The 16384-nt window shown below is 41.0% G+C and overlaps 1 protein-coding gene across 1 annotated transcript; it reads right to left on the bottom strand.

Annotated features, from left to right (window-relative positions):
- Positions 1–10182: 10182 nt before the first annotated feature.
- Positions 10183–16339, bottom strand: elf3 (E74-like factor 3 (ets domain transcription factor, epithelial-specific)). Its single transcript, XM_062986461.1, has 9 exons — positions 16240–16339; positions 15409–15572; positions 14615–14845; positions 14359–14475; positions 13796–13906; positions 13093–13179; positions 12893–12997; positions 12557–12752; positions 10183–11904 (listed from the first exon to the last, which is right to left on the bottom strand). Exons 2-9 carry the CDS (start codon positions 15566–15568, stop codon positions 11799–11801), a joined length of 1113 nt encoding a protein of 370 aa, XP_062842531.1. The 5' UTR covers positions 15569–15572; positions 16240–16339; the 3' UTR covers positions 10183–11798.
- Between the last annotated feature and the right edge of the window lie 45 nt (positions 16340–16384).

Genomic DNA, 16384 nt, shown 5'->3' with positions numbered 1-16384 from the left:
CATGACAGAGCTGCAGCAGCGTGTAGCTCATAAATCATACACGTGACTTACTAATGTCACCATAAATAACCCCCAGAACTTCAGACCTGTGAGCAGTAGGTGCCTGAGGGGGGCAGAGGGGCATAAATCAGCAACCTTCTGATTACTGGTACCTTAACCAGTGAGCGAACTCTGTCCTGTGTGAGGAGCCTGGTGATGTGTTCAGTAACTCAACACTGTTACCTGCAGTATTTACTATGAGATCATGAGCCCCTCACAGCCTGGTGCAGCAGTGGGGCGACCTCCTGCGACCTCACCATCCCAGGTTTGTTTACTGAACACATTCCACACACCATTTTTTTTTATGGAACCAGTCCAGATTTCCAAATAAACTCCAGTTAGACCAGTTTTATTGTGACTGATCTGCACCATCACTCCTGCTGGCACTGAGCCATCACTCCACCAACACACTTACTGGCAAGAGGATCCTTTAGATAACCACATGAGCACGGCAAATATTCTAAACATGTATTGTGTGTGTGTGTGTGTGTGTGTGTATAAGTGTGTGTGTAAGTGTGTGTGTGTGTGTAAGTGACTGTGTGTGAGTGTGTAAATGTGTGTGAGTGTGAGTGTGTGTATAAGTGTGTGTGTGTGTGTGTGTAAGTGTGTGTGTAAGTGACTGTGTGTGTGTGTGTGTGTGTGTAAGTGTGTGTGTGTGTGTGTGTGTATAAGTGTGTGTGTGTGTGTGTAAGTGACTGTGTGAGTGTGTAAATGTGTGTAAGTGAGTGTGAGTGTGTGTATAAGTGTGTGTGTGTGTGTGTGTAAGTGACTGTGTGTGTGTGTGTGTGTGTGTAAGTGACTGTGTGTGAGTGTAAGTGTGTGTGTGTGTAAGTGTGTGTGTAAGTGACTGTGTGTGTGTGTGTGTGTGTGTGTGTAAGTGACTGTGTGAGTGTGTGTGTGTGTGTGTGTGTGTGTGTGTGTGTGTAAGTGTGTCACACACTCACACACACGCACACACACAGAGAAACACACACATAATTTTAGACGTTTTCACTTTTTCATCTTCCTTTAAATCTCAGATGGAAAATGAGTAATAAATATTTTGTAATTTTTACATATTTATAAATGAAAAAATGAAAGATAAACTGATGCAGAATTTCCGGATGATTCTTGGCCGTGTGTTTTGTTGCTGTTGACTGATAAAATCTTTGGCGCTGAAAATACAATCCTGTGGTTTGGGGCGGGGTCAAGGAGTCACTCAGACTGTATTTATATCACATCCCATAATAACCTGTCATCAGATTCATTTATATAACATAAACTCAAACTGTGTCATATCAAAATAAACTAGAAATAATGAAATTAAACTGATTAATTAAACCTGTTTACGTTTCCTTCTGAATGGGACGGTGGGAGCTTTGAATCCCAGCTCTGCCATGCAGCCACTGTTGGACCCTTGAGCAAGACCCGTAACCCTGCTCCAGGGGCGCCGTACGATAGCTGACCCTGCGCTCTGACCCCAACTTCCAAAACAAAACAATCTGGGATACGTGAAGAGAGAATTCCGTTGTACTGAACACATGTATCTGTATATATGATAAATAAAGGTGTGTGTGCTGGTCTCAGGTTCAGGGTCAGTTTAACATCCCATTCTTTCTTAATGAAGTCTTACTGAATCCCCCGGACTGACTGAACAACCCCAGAAAGATCTACATGAAGAAGCTCTGATCGTCCCAACACATCTACATACAGCTCTTTACCCTGGTGCTGGCTAAGAGACCACTGTTCCACCTACTTTTCAACAGATTAAGCCATCAATCACCATCAATCACCATCTGCTGTCAGAAGTAAATAAACATCACGTCACAGTGTGGGATTATTATTCATATCTCTTTAATTAAAGTTCCTGTTAATGCGTTTACGTCAGCGGTGTGTTGTGACTGACGAAGCCTGGACCTGGTGATTAATAGTGTTTATAATACGAGGTGTGGCTTTATACCTATAGAATAACAACACTGATGCTTCATACTGATGCTTCATACTGATGCTTCATACTGATGCTTCATACATACCTTCAGTTTGGTGACGCTGGTGTTTGTCGATGCTTTTTGGTGCAGGATCGAACCGGAGGATCCGTCTCATTACAAGAGATCAAAGTTCCTAATAATTCACTTTAAAATGTCAGAAATAATCAAAATCCTGTTATGAAACACACATGGACTTGAATTATTCATACAATAATAATAATAACAACAATAATAACACATTTATTTATCATATAAACATTTACACGTGTTCAGAACAACGGAATTCTCTCCACGTATCCCAGCTGGTTTGGAAGTTGGGGTCAGAGCTCAGGGTCAGACATCGTACGGCGCCCCTGGAGCAAACAGTATTCAGGGCCTTGCTTAAGGGCCCAACAGTGTCTACATGGCAGAGCCGGGATTCAAACTGTCAACCTTTCAAGTCTCCACCCACTCAGCTCCCACCGTCCCAGTACGTGTGTTTGATTAAATTCTTAATTTATTTATTAGAATCTGTGCCAGTGAAGCCGGCTCCAGTGTGTTTGACCGTTAGACGTGACCGTGTCCTGTTTGATCTGAGCCCCATCACTGCAGAGTGTTTTGCATGTGTGTGTGTGTGTGTGTGTGTGTGTGTGTGTGACTCTTCTTATTTACTTATTTGCTATTCAAATGTGTAACGCGTTCACTTCTGCTGTTTCATCTGAATAAACAAATAAAGCAACAGGACTCGCATTACAATCATCAGCAGAAACCAACACACCTACTGCACTCATTAAACATCTAGTGTCGATGATGAGGTGGTTCATCCAAGCTCCTCTAAACAACAACAACAACAGATTTCTAAATGATTTAATCACCACAGTTTGTTCATGTAAATAAGAGAAATGTTCATGATAAACGTCCGTCTGTATATTTCTGACCCTGAGGTTTGAAATTTTGTCTAATTTATTAATATCTTAATCATCCATCTAACGGAGGACTAGTTTGGATTAATGATAAACATATAAATAAATACTAATGCATAGGTGTGATTTGGGTGGAACTGGACCCGCAGTGACCCTGACCAGAATAAAGCAGTTAATAGAAAGAAAGAAAAAAACAAGAGAGACTAGATAATAAAGGGCACACACTGAATGAGCCGCTCATTATAACTGTGTACCTGTTAGCCCCACCCACTTTATACACACCTGTGTGACATCATGGAGCTGATTTGTTTAGGTATGCTGGGATTTTCCCTGATCTCCCCCCCAACATAAAACCTCCTCTTCTCAGGAAATTACACTGAATTCTTATCACAAACACACACACACACACACACTCACACACACACACACTCATACGCACACACTCACGCACACACACACACTCACACGCACACACACACACAATACACACTAATAAACACTCTCATCACTAAGCACACAATATACACACTGCATCCATGTGTGTGTTTCGATGTGTGTTTCTGTGTTTGTGTGTGTGTGTGTTTCTCTGTGTGTGTGTGTGTGTGAGTGTTCTGCTTTTCCAAAGAGGTGAACAGAAAAATTCCTTTGTATTTTATATACAATAACAATAAAGGCTTTCATTCATTCATTCATTCATTCATTAGTAGTGACGTGTGTGTGTGTGTATTTCAGATTCCTCTCTATAGAAAGTGTCAGACTTTTCATGTTCACTGCTGCTGGATCAGGAGCTTAAAGAAACGACGTTTTATAATAAATTTAGGACCGAAGTGGATTGAATCTGAATTTGAAAGTATTGTGCTTAGTTATGTACATAATACCCACAATTCCATGTTTCTCACCCTGTAAGTGTATGTAGGTCTCGTGTGTGTGTGTGTGTGTGTGTGTGTTGCAAGACCTTCAGTGTGGATTCCAGAATTGAGTAACATCACGATTCATCTGAATATTAAATGATCAGAATAATTGAACGCGTCTGTACGACTGAACCACGTCAGAGCATCAGGAGTCAGTTTAGCTCTCATGACTTCTGTTACTCTTCTCTCTCTGACTGAGATGATTAATGAGCTACAACGATCTGTGACGTTCCTCATAACTGATTCTGTTTATCTACAGTAGATGAATTCTCTGTGTCCATATAAGTAAGGCTAGTCTGACTGTAGCTGTTTGAAAACAACGTGGAACAGTGGTCTCTCACCAGGGCTGGAAGCTAAATTCGTATGAATGAATTGGCTAGAGTGGTATAAAGCACACGTACATTTTTGCTGAGTCACTGCTCTATGAATCTAGATGATATGGTGCCACATGGCTCAGCGGTCCTGGAGACCAGGGTTTGAACCTTTAAATCACTTAGCAGGTGCGTTTATATAAGGCACAACTATGAGAGTATACAGTCTAAGAAACTGAGGCTTAAGGGCCTCGCTCAGGGGCCCAATAGCTGCCACTGAGCAGTGATGGGGCTTAAACCAGCAAATCCCCAGTCTGATTACTAGTCCAGTAGCATAACCACCGAGCTATACATGCTAACATCGAGCTCTGGAGCAGTGCAGTCATTCAGCGTGCTTGGTTTGACCCACCTGAGGTTGAGATGATTTTATGCAGGACAGAAGATCAGGTCTTAATTCTTTACTTGTATTTACTGTATTTTGATAGACGGGTGTAGCAGGGAGGTGCCGGCAGGTTCACATACCTTCATCAGGTTTTATGATTTGATCTTGAGGAATGATTAATGATTAATCTGACTGATCTGATTTATTGTGCTGATAATGAAGTTAATAATAAAGTTTATAGCTGTGAATTAAAGTGAAACTGAACCTGCTGACCTGCTTCTGTTATCACAGCCGGGGGGGCAGATTTAGGTTAAACATTATATGAGTGTGGTGGCGGTGGGGTGGAGGGGTGTGGAGGGGTTACAGTAGACCATTGTAGCCGTCGTTAGCCCCCGTTAGCAGTTCGTAGCACTGCAGGTCAGTGATGGAGCGTCTCACAGAATCAGACCTGCATCAGTCCGGGGTTCACAAACTTAGTGACGTCATTATTTACCTGAGTAAAACACTACAATAGTTTCTTTTACTGCATCTTTACATTAACCAGTGTTATATGGGACTTCATGCTACACTACATGACCAAAAGTATTCGGACGCCTGGGCGTGAGCTTGTCCTACATCACGTTTCAAAAATAAAATAAAGTGACCCTCTGTGTGATGATCTCAGCCAGAACAATAGCCACTCCTCTGAGAAGCTTTTCACAAGACTTTGTCTGTGGGAATTTGTGCCCATTCAGTCAGTATAATTAATCCGGTTCATCCCAGAGCTGATTTCTCCTGCAGCTCGTCACTCTGCTCTCATATATAAACACTGTATGACCAAAAGTATTTGGACACCTGACCATAAGCTCTGTGTACAGGACCTTTGGGTTCTTTTAGAGCGACTGTCGGGTTTTAAAATGCACCAGGTCGAGTTCCAAACACATCTCAGAGAGAAATGAGAGTAAACAGGACATCTAATTATGATTTACCACAGTAAAGGGTCTGAACACTTCTGTAAGATTAAATAAGAGATTTCAGGTTTTTATTTAAAACTTCACATCATTTTAGGTTACTGCATGTAGATTGATGGTAAAAATAATAATTATTTCTGTTTACCTTCAAACCCACAACACAATAAACACAATAAACATAATAAAGTCAGTAACAGTCCCGGGGTGTGAATACTTTCTGAGTGATCGTATATATGATGAGTTTTATTTATAGAGTCGGGTGGAGGAGGAGGATCAGGGTCCAAAGTTCCACTAATAAAAGTTTACTGGAAAATTAAAAGTTTATAACCCTACAACAAACACAGAGGAGCAGGAAGCACCGGGGAGGGTTCGAACGGGAAGGGTTCAAGTCCTACAGGTATCAGTATCAGTATAACCCAGACACAACACAACAGAGGAGAATAAATGAAAGACATAAATCTGGGAGGGGTCACGGTCACTACTGCCAGAATGAAGAGGAGCTCCGTCCATGTTCCACACAAACACCAGGATAAAACACTAGTAAAGCTAAGCTCTGGGTCACTCTATATAAATATAAAGCTTTTAATTCCACTATGTCCATATTTATACAGAATTATTTTATATTTTGAGCTTGTGATCATGTTTAATAAATTAGTTATGCTAACGGCTGATCCAGTTCAGCTCTGGTGCTCAGATAAGATCTTAAACACTCAGCACCGTTTCATCATTAATATTCATAATTCAGTAGTTTTCTTGTATAGCAGCGGCGCCACGCCCGTCTGCAGACCACAGAGACGTCATGATGTATTCAAGCACCAGTCCAGGAGAACATTCTCTACATGACTTAATCACCCCGGAGTCGTTTTTATTCTTTATATTATATTATATTATATTATATTATATTATATTATATTATATTATATTATATTATATTATATTATATTATATTATATTATATTATATTATATTATATTATATTATATTATATTATATTATATTATATTATATTATATTATATTATATTATATTATATTATATTATATTATATTATATTATATTATATTATATTATATTATATTATATTATATTATATTATATTATATTATATTATATTATATTATATTATATTATATTATATTATATTATATTATATTATATTATATTATATTATATTATATTATATTATATTATATTATATTATATTATATTATATTATATTATATTATATTTATTATATTAAATCACTGAGAATCAAACTCAAACTTTAGTCACGACCCTCCCCGGTCAGGAGTGGAGGTCTGAAACCACACAGAACAGCTCTGCACCAGTATAAATGTAACACACTGTTAGAGAGTGTGATGGTGTTTGGGACACAGCAGCTCATCTCAGCTCCACTTCTCATGCTGATGTATCAGTTTGTATGTGTGATGCTCCTGACTGCTCTGGGGCTTATATTATATTATATTATATTATATTATATTAATTATATTAATTATATTATATTATATTATATTATATTATATTATATTATATTATATTATATTATATTATATTAATATATTATATTATATTATATTTATTATATTATATTATATTATATTATATTATATTATATTATATTATATTATATTATATTATATTTATTATATTATATTATATTATATTATATTATATTATATTAATTATATTATATTATATTATATTATATTATATTATATTATATTATATTATATTATATTATATTATATTTATTATATTAAATCACTGAGAATCAAACTCAAACTTTAGTCACGACCCTCCCCGGTCAGGAGTGGAGGTCTGAAACCACACAGAACAGCTCTGCACCAGTATAAATGTAACACACTGTTAGAGAGTGTGATGGTGTTTGGGACACAGCAGCTCATCTCAGCTCCACTTCTCATGCTGATGTATCAGTTTGTATGTGTGATGCTCCTGACTGCTCTGGGGCTTCAGTCCAGGGAACCCGAAAACGAGCCCCACACTCTGACCTCCACACTCCTGAGGCTGAGCCCCACACGGAGCTGGATCACGCTGGGTTTACTCTTCAGGTTAAATGAAGCTGCAGGGCCGGTCTCTTCTGCACACGCACACACATACACACACACACACACACACACACACTTCAGCTTCATTTCTCAGTTACAGGGTGAGATTTTAATCTGTGTGTGTGTGTGTGTGTGTGTGTGTGTGTGTGTGTGTGTGTGTGTGTATGTGTGTGAGTGTGTGTGTAAGTGACTCAGCGAGTGGGTGGGAAAGTGAAAGCATGAAGCAGAAGAAGAAAAACAAACTGACCCGGTTACTCGCTCAACGTCTTGTGACGAGAAAACAAGTCTCTGATCTCATTTCTAGCCAATCAGGATCCTCGGCTCCGCCCAGCAGCCACACACTTTACCGGCAGCACTAACAGAGCTTCCCGTAAGCTACGTGTCTGGAGCCAATCCTGAACCCATGCCAAACACACCTGTCGGACAGGTACGGCACTCTCGGCCCCGCCACCACAGGTGTGAATGGCCTTTGTCCTCTCGGTGTGTGTGTGTGTGTGTGTGTGTGTGTGTCGGATTTCACTGCGTCCTTTCTGTTTCTCTTAAAAAGAAAAATGATCAAACTGAACTCTGATCCACACACTCCTCATCCTCGGGGGAAGAGAAGTGGTTCTGAGGGTCTTAATCTTCATCATTAATAATAATAACACATTCATTCTTATCAGGTTTGAATAACACGACACACATTTATGAGCATCGGTGGTTTAGGTTCTTTGCAAGTATCCAGAAGGTTATGAGTTTAGGTCCCGATTTTAAATGAAAATAAAACAGTAACTGCACGTTTGGTTTCTAGCGGTGAGACGTTTACTGCATGTTTTATTATAAACGTTTAAAAAGTTCATCAACCAAACACACTCAGTCCTGGAGAGACTGGAACACACACACTCAGTGTCACGCTAGTCCACTACCACTGGGATCCAGGGTTCGAATCCCTGGCGGTGCTATCGGCCGGTCAGGCATCTACACACAGGGATGACTGGCTGTGTCTGAGGGGGGATGGCAGAGGCCTTAAGATGGACCCAGTGGTTAGTGGAAGCCAGTCACCCACCTCATCCCCGACCATGTTGGAGAGGTCTTGGTGGATCACTGCAGGTGTTTAGAGGAGATGCAGTAGAATGCAGACGGGGAGCAGGTAGTGACACACCTGACAGGTGTTTACACAGAGCCGGATTGTGTACCGAACTCAGTGCACGACCTGAGCGTGCCTGCGGGGGGACGGTGGACGCCGCGTGTGTCTCAGACGGACGCTGATTGACGGCTCAGACTGAAGGAGACGCGTCTGCTGTTCAGGGCTTCAGATGCAAACTCAGGCTAGACGTGGACACGCCTAAAGCTGTTCAGACGGGATTATTCTGGCATGTGAGGGAACAAAAACATTAGCGGTAAACGTTCATACTTCAGGCTTTCCGCTATTTTGTTCCAGTTTTAGATATATCCAATTCTAATACTCTCCTTCTGCAACATGTGTGAAGCTTCTCTACACCAGACAGTGGTGGATTCTTACAGAGAGCTTTAACATGTATGGAAGAACACACTACACTCTCTGTACTCCTCCACCACTCCTACTGATACCTCGACCATCCAGCAGAAGGTGCTGCTGCAGATTTCTTAAATAACCGAGGAGAAACCAAGCACAGATGCTTCAGTTCCGCACGGCTCATCAACAAGCACTAACAATCATTTGATTGTATGTGTCAGGGTTAGTAAAGAGATCTCATCACAGATCTCATCACTGATGTCCTTCACTAACAGGACCATGTCCAAAAAACACACGCGTCCAGATATTATTTACACACAAGCGCAGACACGCTGAAACTGTAAACCTGAGACCTGAAACTACCTGCTGAAACACACCTTCATTACAGATATAAAGAGATAAAATCAACGTCCAGAGAAACTTTAGGTTTATCAGTTTCATCAAACTGTGCAGCAACAGATCAGGACTAACAGGCTGAACCGGGACTAACTGGGTCAAAACTGTTCAAACAGGATTAACCGGGTCAAAACTGGGACTAACTGGGACTAACTAGGCACAAAAGCGACCATATAATATAATAATACATATAATAATACAGCAGTACCTTTAAACTCAACATCAGTGGGTTCTGGGAGTGGTGTTGAGTTTTAAAGACGTTGAGTTTCGAGGTATTTTTTCCCATAAGGATGTTTGTGAAACCTGTTAATGCGTCCATGGTCCAGTGGAGCTGCAGATATTTTAGTCTCATGTAAAATAATGAGGTTGTTTTTGACGCTTAAACACTGAAAATAACACAAATATAATATAAACACACTGAAATACAATTACTAACAGTTAAACATTAATAAAAATACAATAAAAGCTGCACTTTAGTTTTACTGCTTTATTGTTTCCTGACGCTTCTCAATGGTGGAGATGCTTGATGTTGGAATACCGTATTCCCTTCAGCACCGGCGCATTCACATGAGAAGTGACAGAACCACTTCTGCACTGCTGTGCCGTTATTTTCTATGAAGTGTGATGGCGGTGCACAAAACTTAGCGTGACTTATTGTAGTTCAGGGGGAGCGTTGAGTTACAAGGTACCGCTGTATAACCTAACCAGATTTATAAACATCAAAGTGAAGTAAACCAAAACATCAACTCATCAAAATCTAATAAGAATAAAAAAACACGAAACGTTTCTAATAAACAGATTTATTTTATAAAAACTTCTGATACAGACAACATGTCATACAGTCAAATATCTCTGAGTGAGAATCTGTCTTACAGAAACCACGTGTGTGATTAAACAGAATAACCTTCACCCAACACACACACACTCACCCAACACACACACACTCACTCACACACACACACACACACACACACACACACACTCACACACACACTCACACACCCACACACCTGATTTTCACCTGATTGACACCGTGGTTAAATACACTCATGTATTAATATAAAGATTTAATATTTATACACATAAATGAAAGAATAAACGACTGATTTATTGTTTCTGTTTGTTTACTAACAATATAATGCCAATAAAACGTTCGCTTCTTTAATTAGCTTGTTTACATTAGAACCTTTGATTATTTTCTCCCTGAAGCAGGTATACAATCATAAACTGAGTATTTTCTCTCAGTTTTGTTCCAGTACTGCTGATAACATCACGTTCACTTCATTAAAACAGAGACACAGCAGTTAGCTTCCTGCTGTTAGCTTTAATGCTAAACGGCTAACACACAGCAGAGTTAGCTTCCTGCTGTTAGCTTTAATGCTAAACAGCTAACACACAGCAGAGTTAGCTTCCTGCTGTAAGCTTTAATGCTAAACGGCTAACACACAGCAGAGTTAGCAGAGCTGGATTGTTTTGCTTCTGGCTGAATGATTGTTAGCAGAATAAATCAAACATAGATGTTATTAACTACATAAAAACTATTAAAACACCAGCATTTTACTTATTTTTAAAGCATTGTGGGTAAATTAAGTGTAAACTTGTACTGATCTGGTGAGGATTTTATACCCACGTTGTTTAGGAGATGAAAGTAAACGTGTGGATCAGAACCAGTACTGAAACAAAACTCATATCTGCACCTACACTACACTACACCACCAAAAGTATTTGGACACCTGAGCATGAGCCTGTTGGACGTCCTGCTCCAAAATCAAACACTATTAACAGCTAATGTGTGACAACAACTGCTATTCTGAGAAGCTTCTTACAAGACTTCGAAGTACGTCTGTGGGAATTTGTGCCCATTTGATCGAAAGAAATGACTGATCTGTTGGTGTTCTGGTTCATCCATTTCTTTGTTTTTAAACCGGGTAAAAAAAAAAGGCCTTCCCTAAACTGTTGCTGCAAAGCAAATCACTGATTTTTTACAGCAGTTAGTGATTGTTGTGTCTGAAACACATAGATTAATATTTAATATTATAAAGGGTGTCCTAATACTTTTGCCTGTGTGGTGCATTAGCCGAGCTCTGGCGATTGGTGAGAGATCATGTGATGGCCACGCCCGCGTGCCCACTGGACATGAGAAGAGTCAATCAAAAGAAAACACAAACAATAACAGAAGAAGGTTATTATCGGTTCATAAAACCTACTTTAGCCAAAACTGGCTTACAGTGTTAGTTAGTTTTATTCCCGTCACTGGGAAGAGTCTGTCTGTATAAAACGAGCCTTCAGAGCCACGCCCACCCGCCGGCGCTAATGTCCTTCATGTTCCTCGGGTCCGTCCCACCTCACTGCCTCGATTCTCATAAGTGCCTCGTTTATATAAGTTCGTCCTCGACCCCCTCACACCCCGACATCCTCGATTCTCCAGCCACTCGAGTTCTTCCCGAATTTGTAGACGAGACGCCGGCCGTCCACCCGCTCCAGGATTTCTCTTTTATAGTAATACCTGCAGGAACATCAGAGCCCGAGCGTCAGCAAACTCAACTACATTATACATACGTTATACATACATTATACATACGTTATCTATAAATTATTATTTAACCAGAAAAGCTTCTTCTAATAGAACCATGTTTGGTTCCCTGAAGAACCGGTTCGTTATCAAGCTTCTAACGGTTCTACAGGAAACCCAGAACTGTTTTTATCTGTAGGATCTGTTTTTGTTTTTGCATTTTGCACAAATTTTTCCTCCTAATTTAGTCGTATCCAATTCCCCTGTACTGCTAACTGTTGTTACTAACTCCAACACGTGTGCAGCACCCACCGCTTCTTTTCACCTGCACCAGGGTTCATACGGCGATCCGTATCGCGCACGGAGAGTCACGCACTGATCTCCGTTATCCCCCGTCTCTGTGCAGCACCATCATTATGATGCAGCAGTTATGAGGAAACCCCTTGGACGAGCCAAATGTGTCCATATGGGCGTCCAGCCTGTCAGTAACAGAGCTGATGTTCAAACCTACGAGTTGGAGATGTGCTCCAGTGTGCCAGCGTGTTTTTATCGCTGTGCCACCGAGCGTCTGGACGGTTCATTTTTTAATGAAGAACTGATTTGCGTTATTAAAAAAATAATAATAATAATGAGGTGGAACTGGTACCTCATGGCGCGGCTCAACTTCTCGTAGGTCATGCTGCTGTTCTTCTTCTTCTGACCCCACAGCTGTGCCACCGCCTCCGACTTCAGGAACTTGAAGATGCCGTCCCGCCGATCCTCCCACTTCATCAGGCCCTGGTTCTTCTCCGGGTGGATCAAGATATCTCGGATGAATTCCCACAGGTGTGTTCCACGAGGAGCTGTCGGGAAAAACAAAGAACGTCGTCACCCACCTGTTCCTGAACATCTCAAACTGAACTGGGTTATTTTAATCAGAAGGTTTATGAATGAGCCCTTCGACCCTTCAGCCCTCGGTTTTATTTGTTCCATGATCTCTCACCGTGTTTACTTTTCTTGTTCTCCACGTAGTGATCTGAGCCGCGGCTGATTTTGGGGGGTCGTCCTCTCTTCTTCTTCTCCGTGGGCTCCTGCTTCACAAAAACTTCTGCACAGAAACAGAGAAACACAGAAGTGTGAGGGTCACGTGAGTTAAGTCCAGGGTTTATCAGGATGAACGTTAGAAGGATGATGAGCTCTTACTCAGTGATGGATTGTAGCTGGCCTCGGTGTAGTCGGGATCTGAATCGCTCCCGGCGGACTCTGGAGAACTCGGGCTCAGAAAACTTCCTGTGAAGATTATCAAACGTAATATTTTAATTTAGCTGCAGAAACGAGGATTTACTTTATTTTTATCTGTGTGTTAAATGGTTCGGCTGCTCGTGTTGTTGTTTTCTGCTATTTTGCTAAAATCTTGGACAGTTTGAGAGGAAATGAAACAGATGAATAATATAAAATATAAATATAAAACAACGTGACATTAATTATTAGAGAATAAAAACTCAGCTGGTGTGTTTTTATTTCCACTAATAACAGCAGAACTTTAGGAACCCGACTGGAGCTCCACCAGATTCCTCCTGATTAATAATGATAGTGTTCAGGACACTAATGGTAAGATTGCTGGTTCAAGCTTCAGACAACCAAGCTGATGGGCCCCTGAGTGAGGCCCTTGACCCTTGATTCTCTCAGTTACCCTCACTGTTATTGAATAAAGGTGATCAGTGGGATCGGGTACGACCAGCTTTGTGAACATGATCAAGTCCCACCTATGTAGATTAATGCCACTGGTTCTGGCTACAGAGGCCAGTGGGATTGACGAGGTTTGACCCAATACCCTTCAGATGAGCTACAGATTTAATCTTCAGTGTTGGTGGTGCAGAGGTGAGAGCAGAAACCTTCTCATTACCTCTGAAGGAGCTGTCCAGACTGTCCTGGTACGAGTCGTAGCCGTGGTCGCTGCCCGGCGTGAGCTGTGGTTTATAATCGTAGTAGCCGAAGTCGCTCTCCCTCTTATTGACTGAAATACAAGAGAAGCATCATGTAAACCCTGCTGACGTTCTATTAACACAACTGTTCCACTTAGAGTTCAGGTCTGTAAAATCAGTCATGTGACAGTTGTGGAAGGTCCTTCTGATTACCTGTCCAGCACCAAAACCCATAAAGACGTGATCTCATCTGATTAATTTGATGTGAAAAATCTCCGCGTACACAGAGCTCTGACCTCAACCCTACTGAACACATTTGGGATGAATTGGAAGGTTGATTGTGAGCCTGGCCTTCCATCCCCAACATCAGTGACTAATCTTACACATGTTCTTTTGATCCAGTGGCCACAAACGCCATATTAATGCATCTGGTTTTGGTATGAGATGTTCAGGGTCAGGTGTCTACATATTTTTGGCTGTATATGGTAGCTTAGGTGAGAGAGGTGTAGTTCAGGTGTAGTTCAGGTGTAGTTCAGGTGCTCACCTGGTGGAATGTCCTGAACCTTTACTGTCTCGAGCAGCGGGTGGCCAGACAGGAAGTTGTTCAGCAGGTCGTAGGTCTCGTCCAGTATGTAGTTGGGCACGATGTCGTCAGACAGAGCTAAAAAACAGAAATAATCACCTTCAGTCCCCAAAAAATCCAAACCACAGCATCCACCCCCCTCACACCGACCCCACTCCTGACCTCAGATCCCTCATGACTCTCCACCACAGATCTAAAACGTTGTGATGTTCCTCACCGTGTCTGTGTTTGAGGTTCTCCAGGCTCTGGTACAGCGTGGCCCCCAGCTGAGGGCCGAAGGTTCCCATCACCTCGTCTCTGCTGAGGAAACACAGCGTGAATCCGTCCATGTCACAGCAGTCCAGGTTCACCAGGGTGGCGTCGAATTTACTCTCCTCAACGTGGTAACTGATCCACTCCAGAACGTTCTGACGGCTCCAGGACTGAGGGCTCAGCTGCTGCCATGAACCTGCAGGGGGGGGGGTGAGAGAGAGAGACGGGTAAGAGAGAGAGACAGGTGAGATCTCAGGTAAGCATCAGTCAGACCAGTAACACACAGCTAATCGACCTGTTAAACAAACAGCCACTGTTCAGCCTTATCACACCCGTCATGTGTGTGTGTGTGTGTGTGTGTGTGCAGGTACATTCCTTTAGGCCACGTTAAACATTTAGCGCTTGTTAATTATTTCTGAGTATGAAGTCACCACATTCAGCTAAACACACACACACACACACACACACACACAGTAACAGTGTTTGGTGTTTACAGTATTTATTCTCTGTATTTAGTTGTTAGTTTATTGTTTCTTCTTTATTTGATTTTATTTCTGCAGGTTTTTTGTTGCTGAGATTTATATTCAGGTCTGCATTACAGACCGGGCAGCGATGCCCTCCTGATGCCACCCTCAGAGCACCAATCAAACTAAATGATAATATTATATGTCATTTAAAACTAGATTTTTCAATCGATCTCTTGATATTATTATTATTATTATTAGGACTGACAAATATAAATAATGGATGTATTCTCACCGACTGTGCTGATGTAGTTGGTGCAGTAGTTGGCGTCGCTGAACTGGCTGCTGCTGCGGTGCATCATGGGAAAGCTGACGGTGTTCAGGCTGGGCTCGGTCGGGTACAGGTTGGCGTTGGTGATGTTCAGGATACAGCTGAGCTCACTAGAGGCCATCATGAACCTAAACACACACACACACACGTTTATAAATCATAATCTGAAAGGTCTCTGCAGGGTTTATATACCATTAACATCATAAAATTCTGTTTATAGAAGTTTATAACTGTAGAGTTCAGAGTGTAGATGTGATTCAGTCCGTGCATTATTACAACATTAATACAGCATGAATAGAGCAGATCTGCTGGGGTTATTCAGTGTGATGATTTATTGAGTGTATATGATGAACATACAGAAACACGACAGTGATCAGGTCTGTAAATCTTTTGCACACTCATATTTCATCCTCTGATTCAGAACTCACTTTGCTTTCACTTTCAACAATTTGCAAAATAAGACAAGAAATCATTTTTACATTATAATAATAAATAATAAAGGATTAGATGAAGTGTAAGTGTGTGTTTGGTGGAAATGAATTAGTAACACAGATCATCACGCTTATCACCAAGTCGTGCAAAACACTGCAGTACATTAAAGCTGGATATGAGATACAGATATAATGTTTATATTTATTAAAAAAAACTATAAAAGATATAAGATGATTTATGAAAGCATAAGAATGAAATTCTTTAAGTAAAAATTACAGCGAGCAGCACCACGACTACAAAATCATAAATAATCCTCCGAATTAGTGACAGGTGTGTGTGTGTGTGTGTGTGTGTGTGTTTTACCTGGTCAGTTTGTGAAAGCAGGTCTGACGTCTCTGAATATAATCCAGTCACTTTCAGTGTGAGAGTGTGTGTGTGCACTCTGTGTGTGTTGTGTGTGAGTGTGTGTGTATCTGGTGAAGTCTACCTGACCTTCTCTCACCTGCAG

Source organism: Trichomycterus rosablanca, chromosome 24 (assembly GCF_030014385.1).
Source record: "Trichomycterus rosablanca isolate fTriRos1 chromosome 24, fTriRos1.hap1, whole genome shotgun sequence".
In the NCBI taxonomy this organism is placed as follows: domain Eukaryota; kingdom Metazoa; phylum Chordata; class Actinopteri; order Siluriformes; family Trichomycteridae; genus Trichomycterus; species Trichomycterus rosablanca.
The sequence above is the reverse complement of the archived record's forward strand: the minus strand, read 5'-3'. Positions and strand labels throughout refer to the sequence as shown.

Bases quoted from the DNA above. Each gene is read 5' to 3' on its own strand.
- elf3 (XM_062986461.1), bottom strand. From the start codon at position 15,568: ATGATGGCCTCTAGTGAGCTCAGCTGTATCCTGAACATCACCAACGCC. The intron at 13,907-14,358 runs GTGAGCACCTGA...CTTGTATTTCAG, and splicing joins GGTTCAGGACATTCCACCAG to TCAATAAGAGGGAGAGCGAC. The intron at 12,998-13,092 runs GTAAGAGCTCAT...GTTTCTGTGCAG, and splicing joins CAGCTACAATCCATCACTGA to AAGTTTTTGTGAAGCAGGAG.